Consider the following 25,455-nt stretch of genomic DNA (forward strand, 5'->3'; position numbering starts at 1 on the left):
CAGATTGTGTCTAAACAGCGGTGGAGAGTTGATAAATATTTTCGACGGAAATAACAAATCGGAATTTATGTTGAAAAAGACTATAGAGGATTTATTAAATGTCAAAGTAAGTATGGCTGTGTGTGTTTGACGTCCTATTTTTGCATATAATAATGTTTGTCGTAGCTACTCGGTGACATCAATCCGTAATTGGTTTAGAAATTCCGTACGATATTGGGACAAAGTATATTTATACTTTGGCAGTAGGTGTTGCGGGCATTCTGTTGTTAATACTTGTGTTTTAAATACATATTATATTAGGTTTTGGAGGATAAGAGGTATTCCTGGTTTGTGTGTTCTTCCTGCATGGAGAAGCTTACGGAATTCCGACTATTTAAACATCGCTGTGTCGAGTGTTTGTTTGTTTTCCACAATCGCATCCAAAAGGGGTCTAATCCTGCAACAAAATACCTGATAATTAACCGAAAGGAGGTCAGTGGTATTAATTAAATTCAACGATGTCTTTTACGAAGACATCCTTTGCCCGAGATAAATATTTTAAGCCATCTTTTTTTAGTTATTTTGCCTATAAATTAATGCTTAGTATTGTGTGAACTCTACCATCACCTACCAAACCGATAATTGTGTTGTTTGTTGTGTTTATGGTTTGTAAGGAGGAGGGTGATGCCCTGAGCCATGACACCAAGGGTGCGGAGAACCCTGTACAGGGTTTGGTTCGCGGTACGGCAGCCCAAGTCTGGGCGTTGAGTAATGCCATGGTTTCCCTTGCTGAGGCCGAGGATACTGATACCGCAGACACCCGCGTGAATTGGATGACCGAGAGTAATTACAATAGAATGGAGTTTCAGGTGAGTGAATCAAGCAGTAATCCATGTATACATGGACCATTAAAACAATAATGCGTATGATTTTATTGTGACGATACTACCCATGACAGCGGGTTGAAACTGATAGGGAAATGTGTTGGGAGGTCTGGCCTTCCAAGGCAGTTGGTCGTCAGTTTGCTCCGAGCAGTCTTGGAGGTCCATTAAGAATGTAATGCGCATGGATTATTGTGACGCGGCTATTCATGGCAGTGCCTCAAACGAGAAGGGAAATGTGATGGGGGGTCTCTTCTTAAAACGCAAACGGTCGTCTGTTTGCTCCGAGCAGTCTTGGAGGTCCATTATGAAAGTGATGAGCATGAATTTATTGTGACGCGACTATCCATAGCAGCACAGTAAAACCAGTCGGGAAATGTGGTGGGGGGTCTGAACTTCCTACGCAAACTGTCGTCAGTTTGCTCCGAGCAGTATGGGAGGTGCATTATGAAAGTAATGATCATGATTTTATTGTGACGCGACTATCCATAGAAGTACAGTAAAACCAGTCGGGAAATGTGGTGGGGGGTCTGAACTTCCTACGCAAACTGTCCTCAGTTTGCTCCGAGAAATTTGGGAGGTCCATTATGAAAGTAATGATCATGATTTTATTGTGACGCGACTATCCATAGAAGTACAGTAAAACCAGTCGGGAAATGTGGTGGGGGGTCTGAACTTCCTACGCAAACTGTCGTCAGTTTGCTCCGAGCAGTATGGGAGGTTCATTACGAAAGTAATGTGCATGGATTATTGTGACACGACTATTAATGGAAGCGGTAAAATACGTTGGAAAATATTGGGGGGTGGGTCTGCCCTTCCAATGTAGCTGGTCGCCAGGTCGCTCCGAGCGGTATGAGAGGTCCATTATGAAAGTTTCAGGGTGCCTTCAGGAGAGTGGCAGACACGTCTCCGCAAGTGTATCAATAGGTTAAGGTGGGGAAAGAGTATTTTTGAAAGAATTTTATAATATACAGAAAAATATATAAGGGAAAGGGATAGGAACACATATAAAGGACGAACACAATAGAGGTGGGGAAGGCGGAATCGAACGGATCACAAGAGTAGAAATATTTCCTCGACCGGGATTCGAACACCGGATCTTTCCTGTTCTGGTTCTAATAAGTTAATGATAAAAAAACTATATCTATATATTATACGAGGGTCATCCGGAAAGTAGTACCCGTTCGTGAAATAAAGACACAAAAGTAAATATTAACAAACATAAAAATATTTATTTGAAAGAGGATACTTTAAACTACTTCTCAACATAATCTCCAAGCAAATTAAGGCATTTGTCATAACGTGTGACAAGTTTCTGTATTCCTGCTGCATAGTCCTTCGCCGCCAGCTCATTGAGATACGCGAGGGACCCATCTTGCACAAATTTTTGCATAATGCAGATGGTGTTTAACAATTTCATGAACAATTGTTCGAGAAACATTGGGAAAATGCTCACAGATGTCATCAATTGTGACGCGCCGATCGTTCCTCACGAATTCGTCAACTGAGCTCACCAGTTGGTCTGTAATGACAGACGGTATCTCCGAACGCTCATCGTCGTGTGTGTTCCCCCTCCCCATGTTGAAGTTGCGACACCACCGCCGAACAGACGACTAGTCCATTACATTGTCTCCATACACCTCCTTTAATTGGCGATGAATATCACATGGGCGAACGTTTCTTGCATTGAGGAATTTAATCACTGCCCTCACTTCACAACTGGCGGCGTTCTCAATTTTTTTAAACATTGTAAACAATCACAGAAACAACACAGGCAATGCTAGCGTCACGCAACTTGGCTCAGAGAAGGCAGACAAGCCACTGAAGCTATCTGACCTCGTCCAGCGGCTACTCGCGTCGTCAGCACTTCATGCGGCACGAACGGGTACTACTTTCCGGATGACCCTCGTGTATATATATACATATATATATATATATATATATATATATATGTATATACATATATATATATATATATATATACATAGTATATATATATATATGCGCGTGTGTGTATATACATATATATATATATGTATATATATATGTATATATATATATATACATATATATATATATATATATGTATATATATATATATATATATATATATGTATATATATATATATATATATATATATATATATATATATATATATATATATATATATATGTATATATATATATATATATATATATATATATATATATATATACTATATGTATTCCCTTTTATGAATGTTCGATGCAAGCAGTTTAATTACCTTAATTCGTAATATTTAATTGTTTTTTGCCCAATGAGTGACTCCTAAATGGTTGTCAAGCCAGAATCATTAGAAAAAGTCTCACCCCAAAGATTTTTTCCACTGATTCTCATAATTGAAATGTTTACACTCTGCAATCGTTAAATATTAATTTGTGTGTGCTATGCATTAGTGTCCTGGTGGGATCAAGAAAGAGTACTGTGACGACGTAATTACCAGCGATGGTGTTGGCATGAGAGCTGTGGATGTCGGAGATGACATGATCTTCATCAAAGAGGAGACAGGCTCTGCCAGTGGGTGCCTTTCTGTTCTGGATATTGATGCCAGCTCCTCAATGGTTGCATCAGTGGAGGAAGGTGAAAGTCATCGGTCGGACAATGAAGATTCAGGCAATTTGGTGAGTGCGTATAATCATGTATTGATCATATAAGGGTGGCTTGTGGAAGTAACATTCCCCCCATCACGAATGCTCAGGTTTGAGGTCGCTACGTTCAGCCAGTGTATTTTGAAAATTGGGATTATGGAGACGTAATCTAGTACTATAAATAAAATGACCTTTAGAAGCACTCCTGGTGGCATGTGGAAGTAACATTCCCCCTCAACACATATTTGCAGGTTTGAGGTCATTCCATCCATCCAGTGTAGTATTTTGAGAAGCAGAAGTATGGAGACGTGTTCTAATATTACAATCGAAATGACCTTCAGAATGACTCCTGGTGACATGTGGAAGTAACATTCCCCCTTCAACACGCTTTCACATATTTGATGTCTTTTCTTTCATCCAGTGTATTTTGAGAGGCCAAATTATGTAGATGTGTTCTAATACTACAAACAAAATGACCCCCAGAGTCACTCCTGGTGACATGTGGAAGTAACATTCCCCCTTCTACACGCTTTCACACATTTGATGTTGTTTCTTTCTTCCAGTGTATTTTGAGAAGCAGAAGTATGGAGTTGTGTTCTACAAGTACAAACAAAATGACCCTCAGAGTCACTCCTGGTGACATGTGGAAGTAACATTCCCCATGAACACGCTTTCACAGGTTTGATGTCATTCTATCCATCCAGTGTAGTATTTTTAGAAGCAGAAGAGAAGACTCCTGGTGACATGTGGAAGTAACATTTCCCCTTCAACATGCTTTCACATATTTGATGTTGTTTCTTTCATCCAGTGTAGTTTGAGAGGCCAAATTATGTGGATCTGTTCTAATACTTCAAACGAAATAACCTTTAGAATCACTCCTGGTGACATGTGGAAGTAACATTCCCAATAAATACACTTTCACATTTTTGATGTCATTTAGTTCATCCAGTTAATTTTGAGAGGCCAAAACATGTAGACGTGTTCTGATACTACAAACAAAATGCCCTTCAGAATCACTCCTGGTGACAAGTGGAAGTAACATTCCCCATGAACTGGCTGGCACAGGTTTCAGGTCATTTAACACATCTAGCATATTTTGAAAAGAAGAAGTATGTAGATTTGTATTAATATTACAAACGAAATTACCGTCAGAAACCTACCTGGTGGCATGTGGAAGTAACATTCCCCCCACAAAATGCTTGCACAGTTTCATTCACTGTATTTTGAGAAGCCAAAGTTTGGAGACATGTTCTAATACTACAAACAAAATAACCTTTCCTGGTGGCATGTGGAAGTAACATTCCCCCTTCAACACACGTGCACAGTTTTGAGGTATTTACATTCATCCAGTCTATTTTGAGAAGATGAAGTATGGAGACGTGTTCTAGTGTGCTGTGTCAAGGCAAGTTAAACAGCATACTGTTATCACATTTGTAAACTGCTGAAAAGGTGACTCCTACTGAGATTCCATCATTGTTTAAATGCCGTTTATTGTTATGATGTTGTAGATAGGTTTACTGTAAGTAGACAGGTACTAAAATTTCGTGGTTGTGAGTCTGGAGAAGCTAGAAAAGTTGATTTAACACGCAATAGACATAAATTCATTGCCACAGATAATAAACATTGCAAACTTATTGAAGATTTATTTTAAAATGATCAGGGAATCATTCCAAAGCATATCGCAAGCTATATTTGAACATCCAAAGTGGATTGTGTCAGCTTCATTATTGAACAATTGGTATGCCGTAAAATCTGTACAGAATGGGTCTCACGGACAGAGAATGGTCACAAAACCCACCTTATTCATCCAATCTTGCGATGCATTGCAATTTTTATTTTTATCTTCAACTCAAAGTACACCTCAATGGTAATCATTACACCTCCGACGTTGAGGTGAAGGCAAAAATTCGATAACAGTACCCTGTTTAACTAAAATTTACATAGCCCTGGAAGCATTCACCATGCTTCCAATTCTCAAGATACTGCACTGGATGAATGAAACGACCTCACATTACCTGCACATGCGTGATAAAAGGGAATGTTACTTCCACATGTCACCAGGAGTGATTCTGAAGGGCATTTGGTTTGTAGTAATAGAACACCTCTAAATACTTCTTCTTTTCAAAATACGCTGGATGTGTTAACGACCTCAAACCTGTGCCAGCCAGTTCATGGGGAATGTTTCTTCCACATGTCACCAGGAGTGACTTTGAGGGTAATTTTGTTTGTAATATTAGAACACGTCTCCATACTTCTGCTTCTCAAAAAAACTACACGGGATGAATGAAACAACATCAAATTACCCGCAAAAGCATGATAAGGGGTAATGTTACTTCCACTTGCCACTAGGAGAGTTTCTGAAGGTCATTTTGTTTTTAGTATTAGTACACATCCACATGCTTCCACTTCTCAAAATACTACATTCGATGAATGTTACAACCTAAAAATAACCTGCAAAAGTGTGTAAAGAGGGAATGTTACTTCCACATGCCAGTAGGAGTGCTTCTGAAGGTCATTTTGTTTGTGTTACTAGAACACATCTACATACTTCTTCTTTTCAAAAAACTACACTGGATACGTAAAACAACCTCAATTTACCTGCACATGTGTGATAAGGGGTAATGTTACTTCCACATGCCAGTAGGAGTGCTTCTGAAGGTCATTTTGTTTGTAGATTAGTCACATCTACATACTTCTTCTTTTCAAAATACACTGCATGTGTTAAATGACCTCAAACCTGTGCTGGCCAGTTCATGGGGAATGTTAGTTCCACATGTCACCAGGAGTGATTCTGAAGGGCATTTTGTTTGTAGTAGTAGAACACATCTACATACTTTGGCTTCTCAAAATTAACTGGATGAATGAAACGACATCAAATATGTGAAAGCCTGTTGATGAGAATGTTTCTTCCGCATGTCACCAGGAGTGACTTTGAGGGTAATTTTGTTTGTAATATTAGAACACGTCTCCATACTTCTGCTTCTCAAAAAAACTACACGGGATGAATGAAACAACATCAAATTACCCGCAAAAGCATGATAAGGGGTAATGTTACTTCCACTTGCCACTAGGAGAGTTTCTGAAGGTCATTTTGTTTTTAGTATTAGTACACATCCACATGCTTCCACTTCTCAAAATACTACATTCGATGAATGTTACAACCTAAAAATAACCTGCAAAAGTGTGTAAAGAGGGAATGTTACTTCCACATGCCAGTAGGAGTGCTTCTGAAGGTCATTTTGTTTGTGTTACTAGAACACATCTACATACTTCTTCTTTTCAAAATACTACACTGGATACGTAAAACAACCTCAATTTACCTGCACATGTGTGATAAGGGGTAATGTTACTTCCACATGCCAGTAGGAGTGCTTCTGAAGGTCATTTTGTTTGTAGATTAGTCACATCTACATACTTCTTCTTTTCAAAATACACTGCATGTGTTAAATGACCTCAAACCTGTGCTGGCCAGTTCATGGGGAATGTTAGTTCCACATGTCACCAGGAGTCATTCTGAAGGTTATTTTGTTTGTAGTAGTAGAACACGTCTCCATACTTCAGTTTCTCAAAGTACAGTGGACGAATGAAACTGCACAAGTATCTAATGGGGGGAATGTTACTTCCACATGCCACGAGGAGTGTTTCTGACGTTAATTTTGTTTGCATTATTAAATCACATGTACATACTCCCACTTTTCCAAAAACACTGAATTAAATGACCTCAAACCTGTGAAAGGGTGTTATTAGGGGGAAATGTTACTTCCACATGCCACCAGGAGTGCTTCTTAAGGTAATTTGGTTTAATGCATGGGTATAAATGCATGTGTGCATTATTTTTCATTCTATCCACGTAATATGATGCTTTGGGAAGAAACATGACTAATACTCTTTGTCTACTGTTGTCTACTGAAAGGAAATCAATGCAGTAAGCACGCATTATCCTGTGAATAGAGTTGCAATCATCATTGAGGCCCTCCAATATATGAAGTCTAAACAGTTTTTGATTATAATCTTCCATCCAAATAAAATCTCTTTTGTTGTATCCCATGTATGGCAATTTAATCGGGCACGGGCAGTTTTAAAAAAGAGTACATAGGCGGAAACCTGATGAAAACACATGCTTGATGACCACAAACAAAATGACCTTCAAGAGCTCACCTGGTCTGGGCATGTGGAAGTAACATTCCCCTCCTTAACACTCATGCGCATGTTTGAGGTCATTACATTCATCCAGTGTAGTATTTAGGGAAGCGGAGGCATTGAGATGTGTTCTTATACTACAAAAAAACGAGCTTCATAGGGACTCCTGGTGGTATGTGGAAGTAACATTCCCCCTCAACACTCATGCACATGTTTGAGGTCATTACATTCATCCAGTGTAGTATTTATTGAAGCCAAAGTATTGGGATGTGTTCTAGTACTACAAACAAATGACCTCCTAAAGAACTGTTGGCATGTGGAAGTAACATTCCCCTCTCAACACAATTGCGCAGTTTTGAAGTCATTACATCAATCATCCAGCGTAGTAATTTGAGAAGCGGAGCATTGAGATGTGTTCTGATGCTAAAAAAATGAGCTTCCTAAGAACCCCTGGTGGTATATGGAAGTAGCATTCCCCCCTCAGCATGTATGCACCGGTTTGAGGTCATTCCATTCATCCAGTGCATTCTGAGAAGCAGAAGTATTGAGATGTGTTATAGTGCTACAATGTAAATGACCTTCAGAAGCACTCCTGGTTGGCATGTGTAAGTAACATTCCTCATGAACACAAATGTACATGTTTTAGGTTGTTCCATTAATCATCCAGTATAGTATTTTGAGTAATGGAAGTATGGAGATGTTATCTAGTGCTACAAACAAAATCACCTCCCGCAGAACTCCTGGTCTAGGCATGTGGAAGTAACATTCCCCCATCAACACAAATACACAGGTTTGAGATCATTCCATTCATCCAGTGCATTTTGAGAAGCAGAAGTATGGAGATGTGCTCTAGTGCTACATAGAAAATGACATTCATAAGGAGTCTTGGTGGCATGTGGAAGTGACATTCTCTCCCCTCAGCATGTATGCACATGTTTTAGGTTCTTCCAGTATTCATCCAGTGTAGTTTTTTGAGAAGTCTAAGTATATATCTGTGTTCTAATACTACAAACAAAATGGCCTTTAGAAGGGGTCCTGGTGGCATGTGGAAGTAACATTCCATCCCTCAATACGAAAGTGCAGGTTTTAGGTCATAACATTAATCCAGTGTATTCTTAGAATCCGGAGTATGAAGATGTGTTAATATGCTACAAACAAAATTACCTCCAGAAGCACTCTTTATCTATAGCATGTGAAAGTAACATCCCCCACTCAACATGGATGCTTGCCGGTTTGAGGTCATTTCTTTCATCCAGTGTATTTTGAGAAGTGGAAGTATGGAGGCATGTTCTTGTGGTAATAACAAAAAGACCTCCAGAAGCACTCCTGGTCAAGGCATATTGAAGTAACATCCCCCCTTAACCCAATTGCACAGGTTTGAGGTTGTTCCATTCATCCAGTGTATTTTGAGAAGTGGAAGCATGGAGATTTTATCTAGTGCTACAAAGAAAATGACCTTCGGAAGCACTCATGGTGGCATGTGGAAGTAACATTCCCCCCTAAACACAAATATAAACAGGTTTTAAGGTCGTTCCATTCATGCAGTTTATGTTGAGAAGTGGAAGTATGTAGACATGTTCTCATGGTAATAACAAAATGACCTCCAGAAGCACTCCTGGTCTAGGAATGTGGAAGTAACATTCCCCCATCAATCCAAATACACAGTGTAGTATTTTGAGAAGTGGAAGTATGGAGACGTGTTCTGTTAGTGATAACAAAATGACCTCTAGAAGCACTCCTGGTCTAGGCATGTGGAAGTAACATTCCCCCATCAATCCAAATACACAGTGTAGTATTTTGAGAAATGGAAGTATAGACATGTGTTGTAGTGTGTGTTATGTGCCAACGTGAGTTAATTAGAATGCTATTGTCGAATTTTTGCCTTTGCCTCATCGTTGTCCGAGGTGTAATGATTGTCACCCTTTGAGGTATCTCTTTGAGTTGAGAAGAAAAATATAAAAATCGCAGAAGGCATCGCAAGATCGGAGAAAAAGGTGGGTTTTGTTTGTTCTTGCCTGTGAGAGATCATGGCACCATGGAAACTCATTGAAGATTTGGGTCAAAATTACCAGTATATCACTTTAAACCATAAAGCAAACCATATTAGAATATCCAAGGAATGTTTTGGCTGCATTATTGAAAATTGGGATATGCATATATTCCTCTCGTGTCCTCCACTGGGTTATATTGTCCATCTCGGCCAACGTTTCGATGTCCATCTAAGGCTATCGTCTCCAGGGCTTCCAAATACCATATTTCCACTTTCCCATGTATATATATATATATGAATTTTGGCCCAATCGGGTTTCATTTGATTGGTCCGTGAAATGGCACATATCAGGATGCCTTCCCATTGGCCGCCTGTCTTTTCTGGTTTCTACCATTGCTCTAAGGATTGGTTTCCAAGTGTTGCTCAGGTAAAAGCCTGAGTCCCTCTTAAAATTAAGTTTTCGTAGGCAGATCTCGATGGCGTCATAAGTGAGTCGGTCTCCCGGTTACCACGGTTTACCATGGGAAAGGAGAGCAATGCCAAGCTTCCCTTCCTTGATGTACTGATCCGGAGGAAGGGAGGTGGAAATCTGGGCCACGGTGTATACCGCAAACCTACTTTTGACATTAAACTGTTTGACCCTTTGGCGCCTTTTGTAAAGAGTAGACTAATGCCGACACTGGGTTTCTCTCTCCACCCTTCATCATATATATATATATATATATATATATATATATATATATATGTATGTATGTATATACTACCTTGATCAAAAAGTTCCCGGAATTTATTCAGAAAATTAAAAATACAAGTTTATTCATCTAAATCTATATTGTCCCCTTCAAAGTAATCCCCATCGACTGCAACACACTTATGCCAGCGCTTGATCCAATCCTCGAAACATTTTTTATATTCGGTTTTCGGTATATCCATCAGTGTTTCCTGCGATTTTTCCATTACTTCCTCTCGGCTGCTAAAACGCGTTCCCCGTAATGGTTTTTTAACTCGATTGAACAGAAAGAAGTCACAGGGAGCCAAATCAAGTGAATTCGGTGGCTGTTGGATGGTATTTGTTGCATTTTTCGTCAAAAAATTACGAATAATGATAGCACTGTGCGACGGTGCGTTATCATGGTGCAAAATCCACAAGTTTTCTGCCCACATTTCTGGTCTCTTTCGGCGAATTGCTTCACGCAAACGTCTCATAACGCCCAAATAATACTCTTTGTTTACTGTCTGGCCTTCTGGCAAAAATTCATGATGCACTACACCGTTGTAATCCATGAAAACCGTCAGCATTGCCTTCTTTTTTGACTGAAAACGACGTGGTTTTTTTGGTCTCGGCTCATTTGGTGAACGCCATTCACTTGCCTGATGTCTGGATTGCGTGTCGTACTCATAAACCCACGTCTCGTCTCCAGTAATGATCCTTTTGATGAATGTGGGATCGGATTCAGCCTCGCAAATCATGTCTTTTGCGACGTCAACACGGTCTCTTTTTTGCATGAAATTGAGGTCTTTTGGCACCAACTTTGCTGCTACACGACAGAAACCCAAATCATTAACCACAATGTCTTGGGCGGATCCATAGGCAATGTTCAAGTCCTCAGCTATTTCTCTGATGGTTAATTTGCGGTTATTGACCAACATTTCTTTTACTTTATCAATTTTTTCACCGACTTTCGATGTCGATGGTCTGCCACTGCGTTCATCATCTTCGATTGACTCACGACCACTTCTGAACCGCTCGTGCCACTGGTAAACGACCGTTTTTTTTTAGAGAATCGTTGCCGAAACACTTTTCCAACATTTCCAACGTCCGTGCGCCACTAAATCCGTTTTTTACGCAAAATTTAATACAAGTTCGTTGTTGCAAATTTAAATCCATTTCTGCAATTGTAAAAAATCGCCAACACACACAGAGATAGATGTACTCTTGGCTACGTAACTTTTGCAAATGCCAAGTTATGACACTAAGATTTAAAGGGAATATCAACAACAGATGTACCAATTTAACAAAAAAAACAGAACTCAAATCGGAACGATGGGAGCGCCACACGGTGGTTATTCCGGGAATTTTTTGTTCAAGCTAGTATGTGTATATGAGTATTTATTCTCCGTTTGGTGGGATTTCATGTTTGAATGTGTAAATATATATACATATATATATATATATATATATATATATATATATATATATATATATATATATTTATTCTCCGTTTGGTGGGATTTCATGTTTGAATGTGTAAATATATATATATATATATATAAATATATATATATATATATATATATATATATATATATATATATATATATATATATATATTTACATATATATATATATATATATATATATATATTTACACATTCAAACATGAAATCCCACCAAACGGAGAATAAATACTCATATACACATACTACCTTGAACAAAAAGTATAAAAATATATATATATATATATATATATATATATATATATATATATATATATATATATATATATATATATATATTTACACATTCAAACATGAAATCCCACCAAACGGAGAATAAATACTCATATACACATACTACCTTGAACAAAAAGTTCCCGGAATAACCACCGTGTGGCGCTCCCATCGTTGTTGCACATTTAAATCCATTTCTGCAATTGTAAAAAATCGCCAACACACACAGAGATAGATGTACTCTTGGCTACGTAACTTTTGCAAATGTCAAGTGATGACACTAAAATTTAAAGGGAATATCAACAACAGATCTACCAATTTAACAAAAAAAACAGAACTCAAATCGGAACGATGGGAGCGCCACACGGTGGTTATTCCGGGAACTTTTTGATCAAGGTAGTATATATATAATATACAGATATAGTTTTTTTGTCATATTTCCCTCACCTTCCACCAGTAAAACTAGTATTTTGGGGAGGTTATTGACATCTGAGGTCATTTGTGCCATAGGGGATGGACAGGAAAGGATGAAGGGTAGAGAGAGAAACCCAGTGTCGGCATTAGTCTACTCTTCACAAAAAGGCGCCAAAGGGTCAAACAGTTTAACATCCCATCCGATGGATGGCGTACTCACTTAAAATTCCCTCCACCTCAAGTAGGGATATCGAGATACCTCTGAAAAATATTCAGCACCCCCACTGGGATTTGAACCCGAGCCCTCTGGGTGAGGAGCCAGTATGATAGCCCCCGCACCACCTCGATCACCACTTTGAAGAAGAGGAAACAAGATGGATGCGGCCAAAATTTTGCAAAATAAATTTTCTATCACCTCAGTTCAGATATTTAGTGGAGATACCCTACATTGCCTTTTTTTTAATTGAGGAAATTTTTTTGGTTCTATTAAGTTAATGATAAAATTATTATTTTCATTTTTAATTCCATGGTTGAAGCATTGTACAGGTTAAAATTCATCTTACGAATGTTTTAGGGACATTGTTCTGATGTTTGCATCTGAATTTTCAGGACCGTTCGGGAGAAGATGAATCCATTCCTGTGTTGAATGTGGATGTGGTAATTAAGGAAGAGTGTGATGTGGATATTCCACAAGAGGACGGAGGCCTGGGAAAGGAAGTGTTGGAGACACAAGGTAAGGAAGGCTCTGGACTCTGCTGTGTTATCACTTTTTCAAAGTGCAAATCCCTATCCTCACCCTCACTGTTTCCACTTTGGTGATGTAGAACTGCTGCTATTTATGTCTACAAAATATAGAGGTAATGAAATCTTAAACGAACCCATTTGGTTGCCAAGTTGTAAATGCCGTCTTAGTGCCTTTTTTTAACAGTACATTCAATTTTGTGGCCATGAGTCTTGAAATACAGGGTCACACCCAAAAGTAGTATGACTCATTTTCTCTGGCGCGAACAGAGCGTTGGGGGGTGTCTGCCTGGCAGGGTAATGTGGAAGGGGCTCTTAGCAACAGACCGACACCAACCTCAGTCACCTGTGGGCTGTCGTTGAATGAGGACAACGTTTTTAGTGAATCAAGTTTTTTGTCCGCGTCGAAAAACAAAATGAATCTGAATATTTAGAGCAACGTTATTCGGTGAAGTTTTGTGCGAAACTCGGGAAGACGGCAACTGAGACCCTCGATATGATCAAGCAGGCTTAATGGGGACACTGCCTTAAGCCGTTCCACAGTATTTGAGTGGCACGAGTTGTTTAAAGAGCGTAGGGAGCTCGTTGAAGACGACCATCGCTCCGGATGGCAAGAACCGACACGAATGTGGACAGAGTGAGGACACTGCTGAACACAGACCGATGCTTAACCAGTGAAGAAATTGCAGACCAGTTGGGTCTGTCTGCATCCAACGTCCAACGCTTTATTTCACAGGATTTGACCATGAGCAACGTGTGCGCCAAGATGGTGCCGAAAATTCTGCCATGGCGCACTCGTTGTCAGACATCTCCTGGCCAAATACGGCATTGCCACATTGCCGCACCCACCCTATTCTCCCGATCTGGCACCATCGGACTTCTTCTTCTTCCCCCTGATGAAAAGACAGCTCAAGGGACGACGTTTTGACTCGATAAAGGCTGTTCAAGAGGCTTCGACGAGGGTCATCACAACGGCATCCCCAAAGAAAATTTCCAGCGGGCGTACGGGGAATGGGAGCAACGTTATACTAAGTGTGTAGCAGCTCAAGGAGCATACTTTGAAGATTATTAGGTCGATGTTAGTATATCGTCAATGAAATTCTTGTAAAAAAATCAGTCCTACCACTTTTGGGTGCGACCCTGTATGTGCAATTTCTTTGCCATTATGTCATCTGTTTGCTTTGGATTTTGCAGATGCTATGTAAGAATGCCATTTCGTTTGAGGAGAGCTCTGATTCCATCATTCCTGCATCCTTTGTATTTCTCTCAGCAGTCCTCTATTACGCTATCCATAGCACTTCCTCGTTTGATTTCCTTTCACTCCACTTCACCTTCTTCAAAACCCTATTTCGCACTATATTCGATGGTTTCGGGCTCAAATTTATGGCTTTGGCACTAAGTTCATGTTGTTTAGAAGAAGAACATGTATCCACTGTGCCACTGTCTCCACTCTTCTTTCAGGGAACAGCAGAAAATACACATTAAGCTTAACTTCCCAACTAAAGTTTGATATTTATGTGTTCATTCCAAATGATTTGAGAATTGATACCCAAATAAATGGTATTTTATACCTGTGGGATCACCTTCCCATCAACTTCAACAGGAAGTACTTTGCTTTCTTCATGTTTATTAGCAAAATATATTAGGTGAGTGAATTGGAAATTCAGTGCGACAGGTATGGGATGAGATTCAATATAAATAAAATAAAGGTTATGCGATTTACTAGAAAGAAAAAGGCTAAGCTAAACATTAAAATAGGAGGGCAGAAACTAGAGCAGGTGGAACAGTTTACGTATCTTGGAAGTGTTTTGGACCAACACGGTGAAAGTAATGGGACGTAAGGAGAAGAATTGCACTAGGCAAAGAGGCTTTTACACAAGGAGGAGGGAGTTAAGATGACAGGGACACTGAGTAAGGATATTAAGAAAAGACTCGTGAAAACTTTGATATTGAGCGTAGCTGTGTGTGGTTTTGGAAACGTGGTCATTGAAGCAGGAGGATAGACGTAGACTGGAGGCTATTGTTGATATGTGGGTGTGGAGAAGAATGGAGAAGGTGAAATGGACGGAGAAGAAAACAAAGGAGGAAGTACTTGGTATGGTGGGCGAAGAGAGGGGTTTGTTGGGAAATATTACTGAGGAGGAAGGGAAAGTGGATGAAGGGGGTGTTGACCGGCAATGGAATGTTGAAGACTGTGATAGAGGGTAGAATGTTAGGCAAATGAGGAAAGGGAAGGAACTGGATAGGGATGTCTTGGATAGGGGATGAAGGGAGGAAGGAAGTACTCAAGAGATGAAGAGGGACCTGATGTAGAGTAAGATGCTGGATTTTGTGTTTTGCTAGGAGTCACAAAATATTTATCTGGTAGTTGTGTCCATCCGAAAACCTACCTTGAGCAGAGATTACCTAATAATAATAAATAATTAGGTGAGTCTTATATATATTCAAAACTAGGTAATAATTATGACAGCAGGGAAGTAAGGTGTGACTAACCATTTTTACACTCAAGTGTCAATTCATCGGAAGGATGTGCGTAGCAGTATTAGGTTTAACTTTGTGGAATTCCTTCATGGTAAGGGTAATAAAAGGAGACCTCTCACTTATGATCATTCAATGAAGAACTCAAGGTAACGCTCTACCACTCTTGGAATGGCAAGGAACAAAACAGATTTTGTTGTAGATTTAATTGTGAGGTTTTGGAAGGTAAAGAAGAAACTTTACACTTCCACAATAAAGATATAATATTTCACGACCATGGTTTCGATGCTGTGTCATCATCATCAGGGGACATACATGAACATTTTTCCAACAAATATACGAGGTTCGTCCGGAAAATAAGTGTACTGAGCTCAGGAAAAAAAAATTATTACACTTCTACATATCTTAAGCTAATATTCCTCAAAATAAGACCCTTGTGAGTCGATACACTTGTTCCAGCGGCGTTCCCATTCCTGGAACGCTCCCGCGAAGGCATCATTGGGAACCTCTCGAAGACACGTCATCACGGCCTCTTTGAAGGCGTCCAAAGTCCCGTATCGCGTTCCTTTCAAACTCCTCTTTATCTTCAGGAACAGAAAGAAGTCCGGTGGTGCCAAGTCCGGGCTGTAGGGCGGGTGCGGCATCGTTGCCATGCCGTGCTTGGCCAAGAAGTCCGTCCGACACGACAAGCGCGGTGTGAGATGGCGCATTGTCGTGATGCAGCCGCCAGATGTTTTTGATCGCTGGCCGGACGCGGGCAACTCGTTTTCGAAGCCTGTCAAGCACTTGGACGTAAAATGCAGCATTTAACGTTTGTCGTTCAGGTACAAATTCATAGTAGACGACTCCCCTTTTGTCAAAAAAGAGGAAAAAATCAGTACACTTATTTTCCGGGCGAACCCTGTAGTCTGTCTCGGAGAGGGAAGTGAGGGAGATGAGAGGCGGTAAGTAGAGTTTAGGTGCAGCAAACCATTAGTGGTCTATGGGAAGGGAAGGGTATACATATTGGAAGGCTACTGGCCCAAATTGTGAAAGCTTATATTAATTAAATGCTCATTAAATGAAGAACACAGTGTAACACTCCACCATTCTTAGAAATAGTGGTAGGAACGAAAAACAAACACATTTTGCCCTACATGTAATTAACAGGGGAGATTTTTGTCTCTGCAATGAGTTGACCTTTACTAAGGGACTGTGGATGGTCAACACTGCCTTGGTTGGGGTACGAATTGGTGCGGAAAGATATTGGATTGGTATTTTAAGACCTCTAAGGAGGGGGGAATGGGAGAGGTGTAATGTTTCATTGACCATCTCAAACCTGTCAGGCTTCTTAAAGGATTCCCAGCTCGTCCAAAGCATTCAACCTGAGTCCTTTCATTTCAGTGTGAAGAATGTCCGCTGTGAAGTTACTGGGGTGATTTTTATCCGAGAGGTGTTTGGAGAATGAGGATCTGTTGTCTTTCTCTGTTGAAACATGATCCGGTGAATCTTTAATCCTAATCTCAAATTTCCTTTCCCTGTCGTTCCAATGTAACTGACATCGCAGTCGGCACAATTGAGTTTATAAACCCTGTTTAATATTCTCTAGAACTTGTCTCCACACTTTTGCATCTTGAAATACATTGGATGACAGGAACGACCTCCAAACTGTACAGGTTTTCTGTTGGGAATATTACTTCCACATGCCACCAAGAGTGCTTCTGAAGGTCATTTTATTTGTAGTACTAGAATACATCTCCATACTTCCCCTTCTTAAAATACGAATAGAATTTACATCCTCAAACCCACATGTTTGTATAGTGGGGAATGTTACTTCCACATTCCACTAAGACTGCTTCATAAGGTCATTTTGTTTGTGGTAGTAGAATACATCTCCATACTTCCTCTCCTTAAAATACTAATAGAATTTACATCGTCAAACCCACATGTGTGTATAGTGGGGAATGTTACTTCCACATGCCATTAAGACTGCTTCGTAAGGTCATTTTGTTTGTAGTACTAGAATGCATCTCCATACTTCTCGAAAATTACCCTGGATGAATTTACATCCTCAAACCCACATGTGTGTATCATTGGGAATGTTACTTCCACATGCCACTTAGACTGTTTCTTAAGGTTATATTGTTTGTAGTACTAGAATACATCTCCATACCTCTCGAAATAATACCCTGGATGAATTTACATCGTCAAACCTACATGTGTGTATAGTGGGGAATGATACTTCCACATACAACAAAGACAGCTTCTGAAAGTTATATTGTTTGTAGGACTAGAATACGTCTCCATACCTCCTCTTTTCAAAACACATTCACTGGATGAATTTACGCCCTTGAACCCACATGTGTTTTGTGAGGAATGATACTTCCACATACTGCCAAGAGTGTTTCTGAAGGTAATTTTATTTGTAATACAAGAATACATCTCCATACTTCCTCTTCTCGAAATCCTACCTGGTTGATTTTACATCCTCAAACCCACATGTGTGTATAGTGGGGAATGTTACTTTCCCATGACACCAAGAGTGCTACTGATGGATATTTTGTTTGTAGCACTAGAATATGTCTTCATATTTCCTATGCTCAAAATGCTGCATTGCATGAATGTCACGTCCTCAAAGCTTAATGTTCATGGTGAATGTTACTTCCAAATGCCACGAAGAGTTTTTCTGAAGATCATTTTATTTGCAGTATGAGAATACGTCTCCACACTTCCTCTTCTCGAAATACTACACTGGATGAATTTATGTCCTCAAATCCACGTGCGTATTTTGGGGAATGTTACTTCCACATGCCACTAAGGGTGCTTCTGAAGGTCAATTTGTTTGCAGTACTAGAATACATCTTCATACCTCCTCTTCTCAAAATAGTACCCTGGATGCATTTATGTCCTTAAACCCACATATTTCTGTTGTGTGGAATGTTACTTTCCCATGCCACCAAGATTTCTACAGATGGATATTTTATTTGTAATACTAGAATGTGTCACCATACGTCCTCCACTCAAATTGATTCACTGGATGACTGTAACGTACTTTAAGCCCCATATTTGTTCTTCGGAATGTTACTTCCACATGCCACCAAGAGCGCTTCTGTAGGTGATTTTTTGTGGTACTCATAGTGTCCCCATAATTCCACTTCTCAATATTCTACACTGGATGAATAAAAGGTCATCAAAGCTGCATGATTGTGGGTAATGTTACTTCTACATGCCACCAAGCATGATTCTGATGGTCATTTTTATTGTTGTAGCTGAAATCGTTTGAATACTTTCTCTTCTCAAAGTACTGCACTGGATGAATGTAATGTCCCCTTAGCCCCACATTTGTTCTGCGGAATGTTGCTTCCACATGCCGCCAAAAGGGCCGCTGTAGGTGATTTTTTTAGTACTCCAGTATGTTTTTCATAATTCCACTTCTCAATATTCTACACTGGATGAATAAAATGTCATCAAAGCTGCATGATTGTGGGTAATTTTACTTCCACATGCCACCAAGCATGATTCTGATGGTCATTTTTATTGTTGTAGCTGAAATCGTTTGAATACTTTCTCTTCTCAAAGTACTGCCCTGGATGAATGTAATGTCCCCTTAGCCCCACATTTGTTCTGCGGAATGTTGCTTCCACATGCCGCCAAAAGGGCCGCTGTAGGTGATTTTTTGTAGTACTCCAGTATCTTCCCATAATTCAACTTCTCAATATTCTACACTGGATGAATAAAATGTCATCAAAGCTGCATGATTGTGGGTAATGTTACTTCCACATGCCACCAAGAGTGATTTTGTTTTATGTGGTACCTGAAATCGTTTTAATACTTTCTCTTCTCAAAGTACTGCACTAGATGAATGTAATTTCCCCCAAGCCCCATATTTTTTCCGCAGAATGTTACTTCCACATGCCACCAAGAGTGCTTCTGAAGTTCATTTCGTTTGAGTACTAAAATATTTCTCCATAGTACATCTCTTCAAAAGACTGCACCGGATGAATGTATCGCCCTCAAACCAGCGTGTTTATTTGGGCAGGATGTTACTAGCCATCAACTGCACTCGACATCACTACTTTAGGATTGGTAAATCTTTGACCACTGAGCCATTTTTTCCAGTATGGGAATGGAAAATAATCTGAGGAGGCTATATCAAGCAAATAGGGTGCATTGGATAGCAATTCTAACTATAAATCATGAATTTTGGCCATTGCAATAATGGATTTGTGAGCTGGTGCATATTGTCTTGATGAAAAAACAGTTTCTTCTAGAGCCAAATGTGGCAGCTTTTGATTGATTCCTTCGCTCAAACATCGCAATAAGTTTGCATAATACTTGCTATTGATAGTTTTCCCTTTTTGTAAGATAGTCAATGAAAATTATCCAACACGCATTCCAAAAAACCAACACCATGACCTTGCCTGCAGATGAAATGGTCTTCGCCTTCTTCGGAGTCGGTTCTCCCTTTTGAATCCACTGTTTTGATTGTTCTTTTGTCTTGGGTGTGAAGTAATGGACCCATGTTTCTTCCATGGTTATGAAACGGCACAAAAATTCTGCTTTGTTGCTGTGAAACTTTGCTAAACACTCAATTGAAACATCCTGTGTGACAAGTACATTCTATTTATGCGCCATTGCTTTTCCAAGCAATGTTCACTAAGATCGATACCCTATTTATTATAAGTACTGTCTTGCTTCTCAAAATAGCCATTAATTGCCGACATCACTTCTTCACGGTTGGAAAATCTTTGACCACCGAGCAATTTTTTCAAGTTTGCAAACAGAATATAATCCGAGAGGGGCTAAATCTGGAGAATATGGGGTGCATGAGGTATCAATTCAAACTTTATTTCATGAATTTTGGCCATTGAGATAACAGATTAGTTGAGCTTGTGCATTGTCTTGATGAAGCAACACTTTCTTCTAGAGCCAAATGTGGCCGCTTTTGATTGATATCTTCACTTAAAACGTTGCAATAAGTTTGCATAATACTCACCATTGATAGTTTTTCCTTGTTTCAAGATAGTCAAGTGAAAGTATCCCACGCGCATCCCAAAAAACCGATGCCATGGCCTTGCGTGCAGATGAAACGGTCTTTGCCTTCTTTGGAGCCAGTTCTCCCTTTTTGAATCCACTGTTTTGATTCTTCTTTTGTCTCAGGTGAGAAGCAATGGACTTATGTTTCATCCATGGTTATTGAAACGGCACAAATATTCTGTTCTGTCGCTGTGAAACCTCGCTAAACACTCTAAATTGAAACATCTTCACGACACTGGTTTCTCTCGAGTGTGAGCAAACGCGGCACCCATCTTGAACACAGCTTTCTCATGTCCAAATATTCAGTTTATATGCAATGTACTGCACTTTTTGAAATGCCTACTATGTCTGCTAGCTTACGTACTTTTGGTAGGTAATTATACCGTATGATTTAGTGAATTTTCTTCACCATTTCTGGAGTTATCGCCTCATTTGGTCAACCAATGTGATGCTTGTCTTGACAGCTCATACGGCCTCATTTCAACTCCGCTACGCAATATTTTAGTGTTGTAAACAAAGGAACAGATTACCCCAGAGTAAGACTTCAGTTCAGCTTTTTTATATTACACTATCGGTTGGGGTGAGTCCTTTCAAAAAGAAGCATTGTATCACATCTAACAATGACCAATTTTCTCCATTTTCGGAAATTCACTAATAATTTTCATTGTTGATGGCTGCCAAACAAACAATAAACAACATGGCAGCTTTAAACTTGAAACATGTGCTTTATAGATTGCGTACTTTCAAATACAGTTATTTTTCAAAGAAAATACTGCCATGTCTCCACCAAGGGGACCACCCTTGTATATATTCAAGTGATTAAAGGGAGATGTACTGGAAGTAAATTTGCACTTTTCCACAGATTTATTTTATATATAAATATATATATATATATATATATGTATGTATATATATATATATATATACATATATATATATATATGTTTGTGGGTATTTATAATATATATATATATATATATATATATATATATATATATATATATATATATATATATATATATATATATATATATATATATATATATATATATATATATAATATCTTCAAAATGGAATGCTCTTTGGCGACGCACAAATATGTAAAAACAGATTTAGATTTTTAGAATATAGAAACACAAAGAAAGGACACTCACAATTTGCTATTTGACGTTTCGACAGCACGGCTGTCGTCTTCAGAAGACAACAGCCATGCTGTCAAAACATCAAATAGCAAATTGTGAGTATACACACACACACTCATATATACAGAAACAGATATAAGGAAAAGGGATAGGAACACATATAAAGGACGAACACAATCACAATTCTCCTTTGGTGGGTGAAACAGTCCCCTGACGCCATCTCTTGGCTATAGAATCGGGGCGCTTGGCGACATATTAGACCCACGGATCTCAGGGTAAATTACGTATCCTCGATAGCTCAATTGGTTAAGAGCATCCGCCCGGCAAGTGGAAAGATCCGAGGTCCGAGTCCCAGTCAAGGAAATATTTTTACTCTTGTGATCCGTTCGTTTCCGCCTTCCCCACCTCTATTGTGTTCGTCCTTTATGTGTGTTCCTATCCCTTTTCCTTATATCTGTTTCTGTATATATGAGTATTTATTCGCCGTTTGGCGGGATTTCGTGTTTGAATGTATGTATATATATATATATATATATATATATATATATATATATATATATATATATATATATATACATACATATACATACATATATATACATATATATATACATACATACACACACACACACACACATATATATATATATATATATATATATATATATATATATAAATACCCACATATATATATGTTTATATGCATACATATATATATATATATTTAATTATATGTTTCATTTTATTTTATATTACATACAACATATTTCAGTTGATAGAACTATCTTCAGGTACTAGAGAAAATTCAAGTCCAAACTTATTCGGTCTTCTTCTTCTACGTCTTCTGTCTTGCTGCTGTCAGTTTTCCTTTGCAAGTGTATCACAAGATGACCGCAGAAGCCTTGTCTCTCCTGCTGACACCATCACTCAATGACTGCCCCACTGGGGTCACATGCCTTTGTCGACACTTCACTGAGGAATGGATGCCTTCTCCCATGGTCATTCAGAATGCTTTAACTGTAATCCCTCCCCTTATCACTATCTCTTCCTTCACTTAACATTGCATTCCAATTTACTGTTAATATGTGTAATGTATTATATACATGTGAAAACTGTTTATTCCAGGAGTAATCCATTGCGTGGTACAACTCTTTCAGATGGTGGCCAAGGAGAAGATGGTGCAGAGAAGGATGGTGTGGGGAATTTTCTGCACTGGTGTAAAATTTGCAATGAGGGATTTGCGCAAGAGGACATTCTCAAAGCTCATGTGGTGTGTATGCATCCTGTGGAAAGGAGTCAACACAGAGTTGGCATTAGGTCTGAGGCATATAAGGGTAAATGTGATATTGGTAGACATGTGACGTCAGTGGTTTCACGGCAAAAGAAGCAGGAATGCCAGCATTGCGGAATGGGTTTCACTTGTAGGAAAGATCTTAGAGTGCATATGTTTACGCATGGTGATGACGGAGGGAACAAATGTGGGATTTGTTCGAAAGAATTTTCACAGAAGCGCAATCTGAAGAGACATCTGTTGACACATACTGGTGAAAGACCGTACAATTGTGGTTTATGCTCGAAAAGTTTTGCGAGCAAAGCAGATGTAAACCGGCACCATTTGGTACATACCGGTGAAAGACCCTACAGGTGCGCATTGTGTTCGAAAACCTATCAATACAAACAACACCTTGACGGTCACATGTTGACACACACTGGTGAAAGACCACACAAATGTGACGTGTGCGCAAGGGCATTCACTTTGAAACAACAACTCAAAGATCACCTGCGCATACACACCGGTATAAAAGCGCACAAATGTGAAACTTGTTCGAAGGCGTTCACGTTTAAACAACAACTCAAGGATCACTTGCGCATACACGCTGGTGAAAAGCTTCACAAATGTCAGACTTGTTCAAAGGTGTTCCTTCTCAAGCAACAACTTAAGAATCACATTCGGGTTCACAGTGGGGAGAAGCCGCACGTATGCGTGATATGTTCAAGGTCATTCCTACGCAAAGAGGGACTCAAGGAACATATGCTGAACCATAAGTGTGAGATATGTCCAAATGGTTGCAATGATAATAAATGCCCAGGGTTACATAATCTGATAAACGGTATCCATAAACCTTTTGTATGTGATGTCTGTTTGAAAACATTTAGATATAAAAGCTTCCTCAGGAGGCATGTAAATATCCATACTAGAACAACGCAACACAAGTGCAATATTTGTTCAATGGTATTCAATGATAAGAAGGAACTTACGAGGCACATGAAGGAGTATTTGGGTGATAAACAACTACGTTGTGCCCACTGTACTTTCATGTCCATCTCCAAGCGATTGCTGAGTCGACACCTGATTGAAGTTCACTAGAATACGAAGGGATGATCGGTACACATCAACTGGTTTATAATTTAGGAATTGTTTGCCTACTTGTAAAAATGATGAAATTGTATTTATTTTTATGAAAATGTTGGAGTACAAACTGTAAAAAACATGTCTACCAACCCGTGTAGAACAAACTTGACTGTGATAATATTGTGTACCACAATATATACTGTTTTTTGTACATTACTGAGTAAATATTTAACTAAAAATATCATGGCTTTAATTGTTTACAATGAAAAGACAACACTTCCTGATCCCTACTTAAGTTTCACACTTTGATTGAGTATGTTGTCCATTGGATAAGATGTTAACTGTTTGACCCCTTGGTGCCTTTCGTTAAAAGAGTAGGCTGATGCCGACGCCGGGTTTCTCTCCACCCGCCCTCCTTTCCCATCCAACTCTAATGGTGCAAATGACCTCAGTTGTCAGTCACCACCCTAAAAAGTACTACTGTGTTGCATCATACTAATAAACATGGGCTTGTACAGGGTCCATACAATATGTATTGTGACTGGTGAGCTGTAGACTCAATGGAACGGTGGATAAGGATCCGACCAGTCAGCTCAGTTAAGGGGTCCCCCACCACTTAGGCACACTTTTATTTGGTTGCCTCCGAGAATGCGTTGAGACAGGAGATGGATTTTTTGTGAGGTGTTATTGTTTGTGGGGTTGTCGTGGCAGCATGGAGCGCACCACCGAGGAATGCTACACTGTGAATTTTGCATTAAAAACTCAGGAAATCTGAGTTGAAGACCCTTGAACTCATTAAGCAGGCTTATAGGGATGATGCCTTAAGTTGCATAATAGTTTTTGATTTGCACAAAATGTTTAAGGAAGGCCGGGAGCTCATTGAAGACTTTATTTTCCAAAACATTAATATATTTTTTATCCGGTAATGGTACATATACATACATAAAGATACTTATGGAAAGGATAAATTGAGCATCTTAAACCCTCTTTTAAGACTCACTGTATATAAAGTAATATTTCCTCAAGCCGTAAAAGTTTTTCACACAATTGTAAAAGGAAGAAATAAGGATGGGAATATTGAGGTTTGTGTGGTGGCTCATGAGGAAAGTGAATCCCTTGCTATTGATCAGACAAATTCTACATGGGGGCACATTAGGACCCAGCCTGACCTAGAGGTGGCGGTATATGTTTGTAAAAAAGTACTGTTTTTGAAAGTACGCAATCTATAAAGCATATGTTTCA

The 25,455-nt window shown here is 39.2% G+C and overlaps 1 protein-coding gene across 1 annotated transcript; it reads left to right on the plus strand.

Annotated features, from left to right (window-relative positions):
• On the plus strand, window positions 1–24,383 carry LOC139693231 (zinc finger protein 83-like). The gene is made up of 6 exons (XM_071591335.1): window positions 1–106; window positions 301–471; window positions 654–848; window positions 3,297–3,521; window positions 13,093–13,216; window positions 23,018–24,383. The coding sequence occupies exons 1-6, from the start codon at window positions 68–70 to the stop codon at window positions 24,226–24,228; spliced, it is 1,965 nt and encodes a 654-aa protein (XP_071447436.1). The 5' UTR covers window positions 1–67; the 3' UTR covers window positions 24,229–24,383.
• Window positions 24,384–25,455: the final 1,072 nt, after the last annotated feature.

The sequence above is a fragment of the Hetaerina americana genome, unplaced genomic scaffold (assembly GCF_022747635.1).
Source record: "Hetaerina americana unplaced genomic scaffold, ioHetAmer1.1.p SCAF_45, whole genome shotgun sequence".
Classification (NCBI taxonomy): domain Eukaryota; kingdom Metazoa; phylum Arthropoda; class Insecta; order Odonata; family Calopterygidae; genus Hetaerina; species Hetaerina americana.

What these genes read in the sequence shown, in the direction of transcription:
- LOC139693231 (XM_071591335.1), top strand. Translation starts at nt 68, where the DNA reads ATGTTGAAAAAGACTATAGAGGATTTATTAAATGTCAAA. An exon ending in TGATAATTAACCGAAAGGAG is followed by an intron (nt 472 to 653) that starts GTCAGTGGTATT and finishes ATGGTTTGTAAG; the next exon opens with GAGGAGGGTGATGCCCTGAG. An exon ending in GGAAGTGTTGGAGACACAAG is followed by an intron (nt 13,217 to 23,017) that starts GTAAGGAAGGCT and finishes CAACTCTTTCAG; the next exon opens with ATGGTGGCCAAGGAGAAGAT.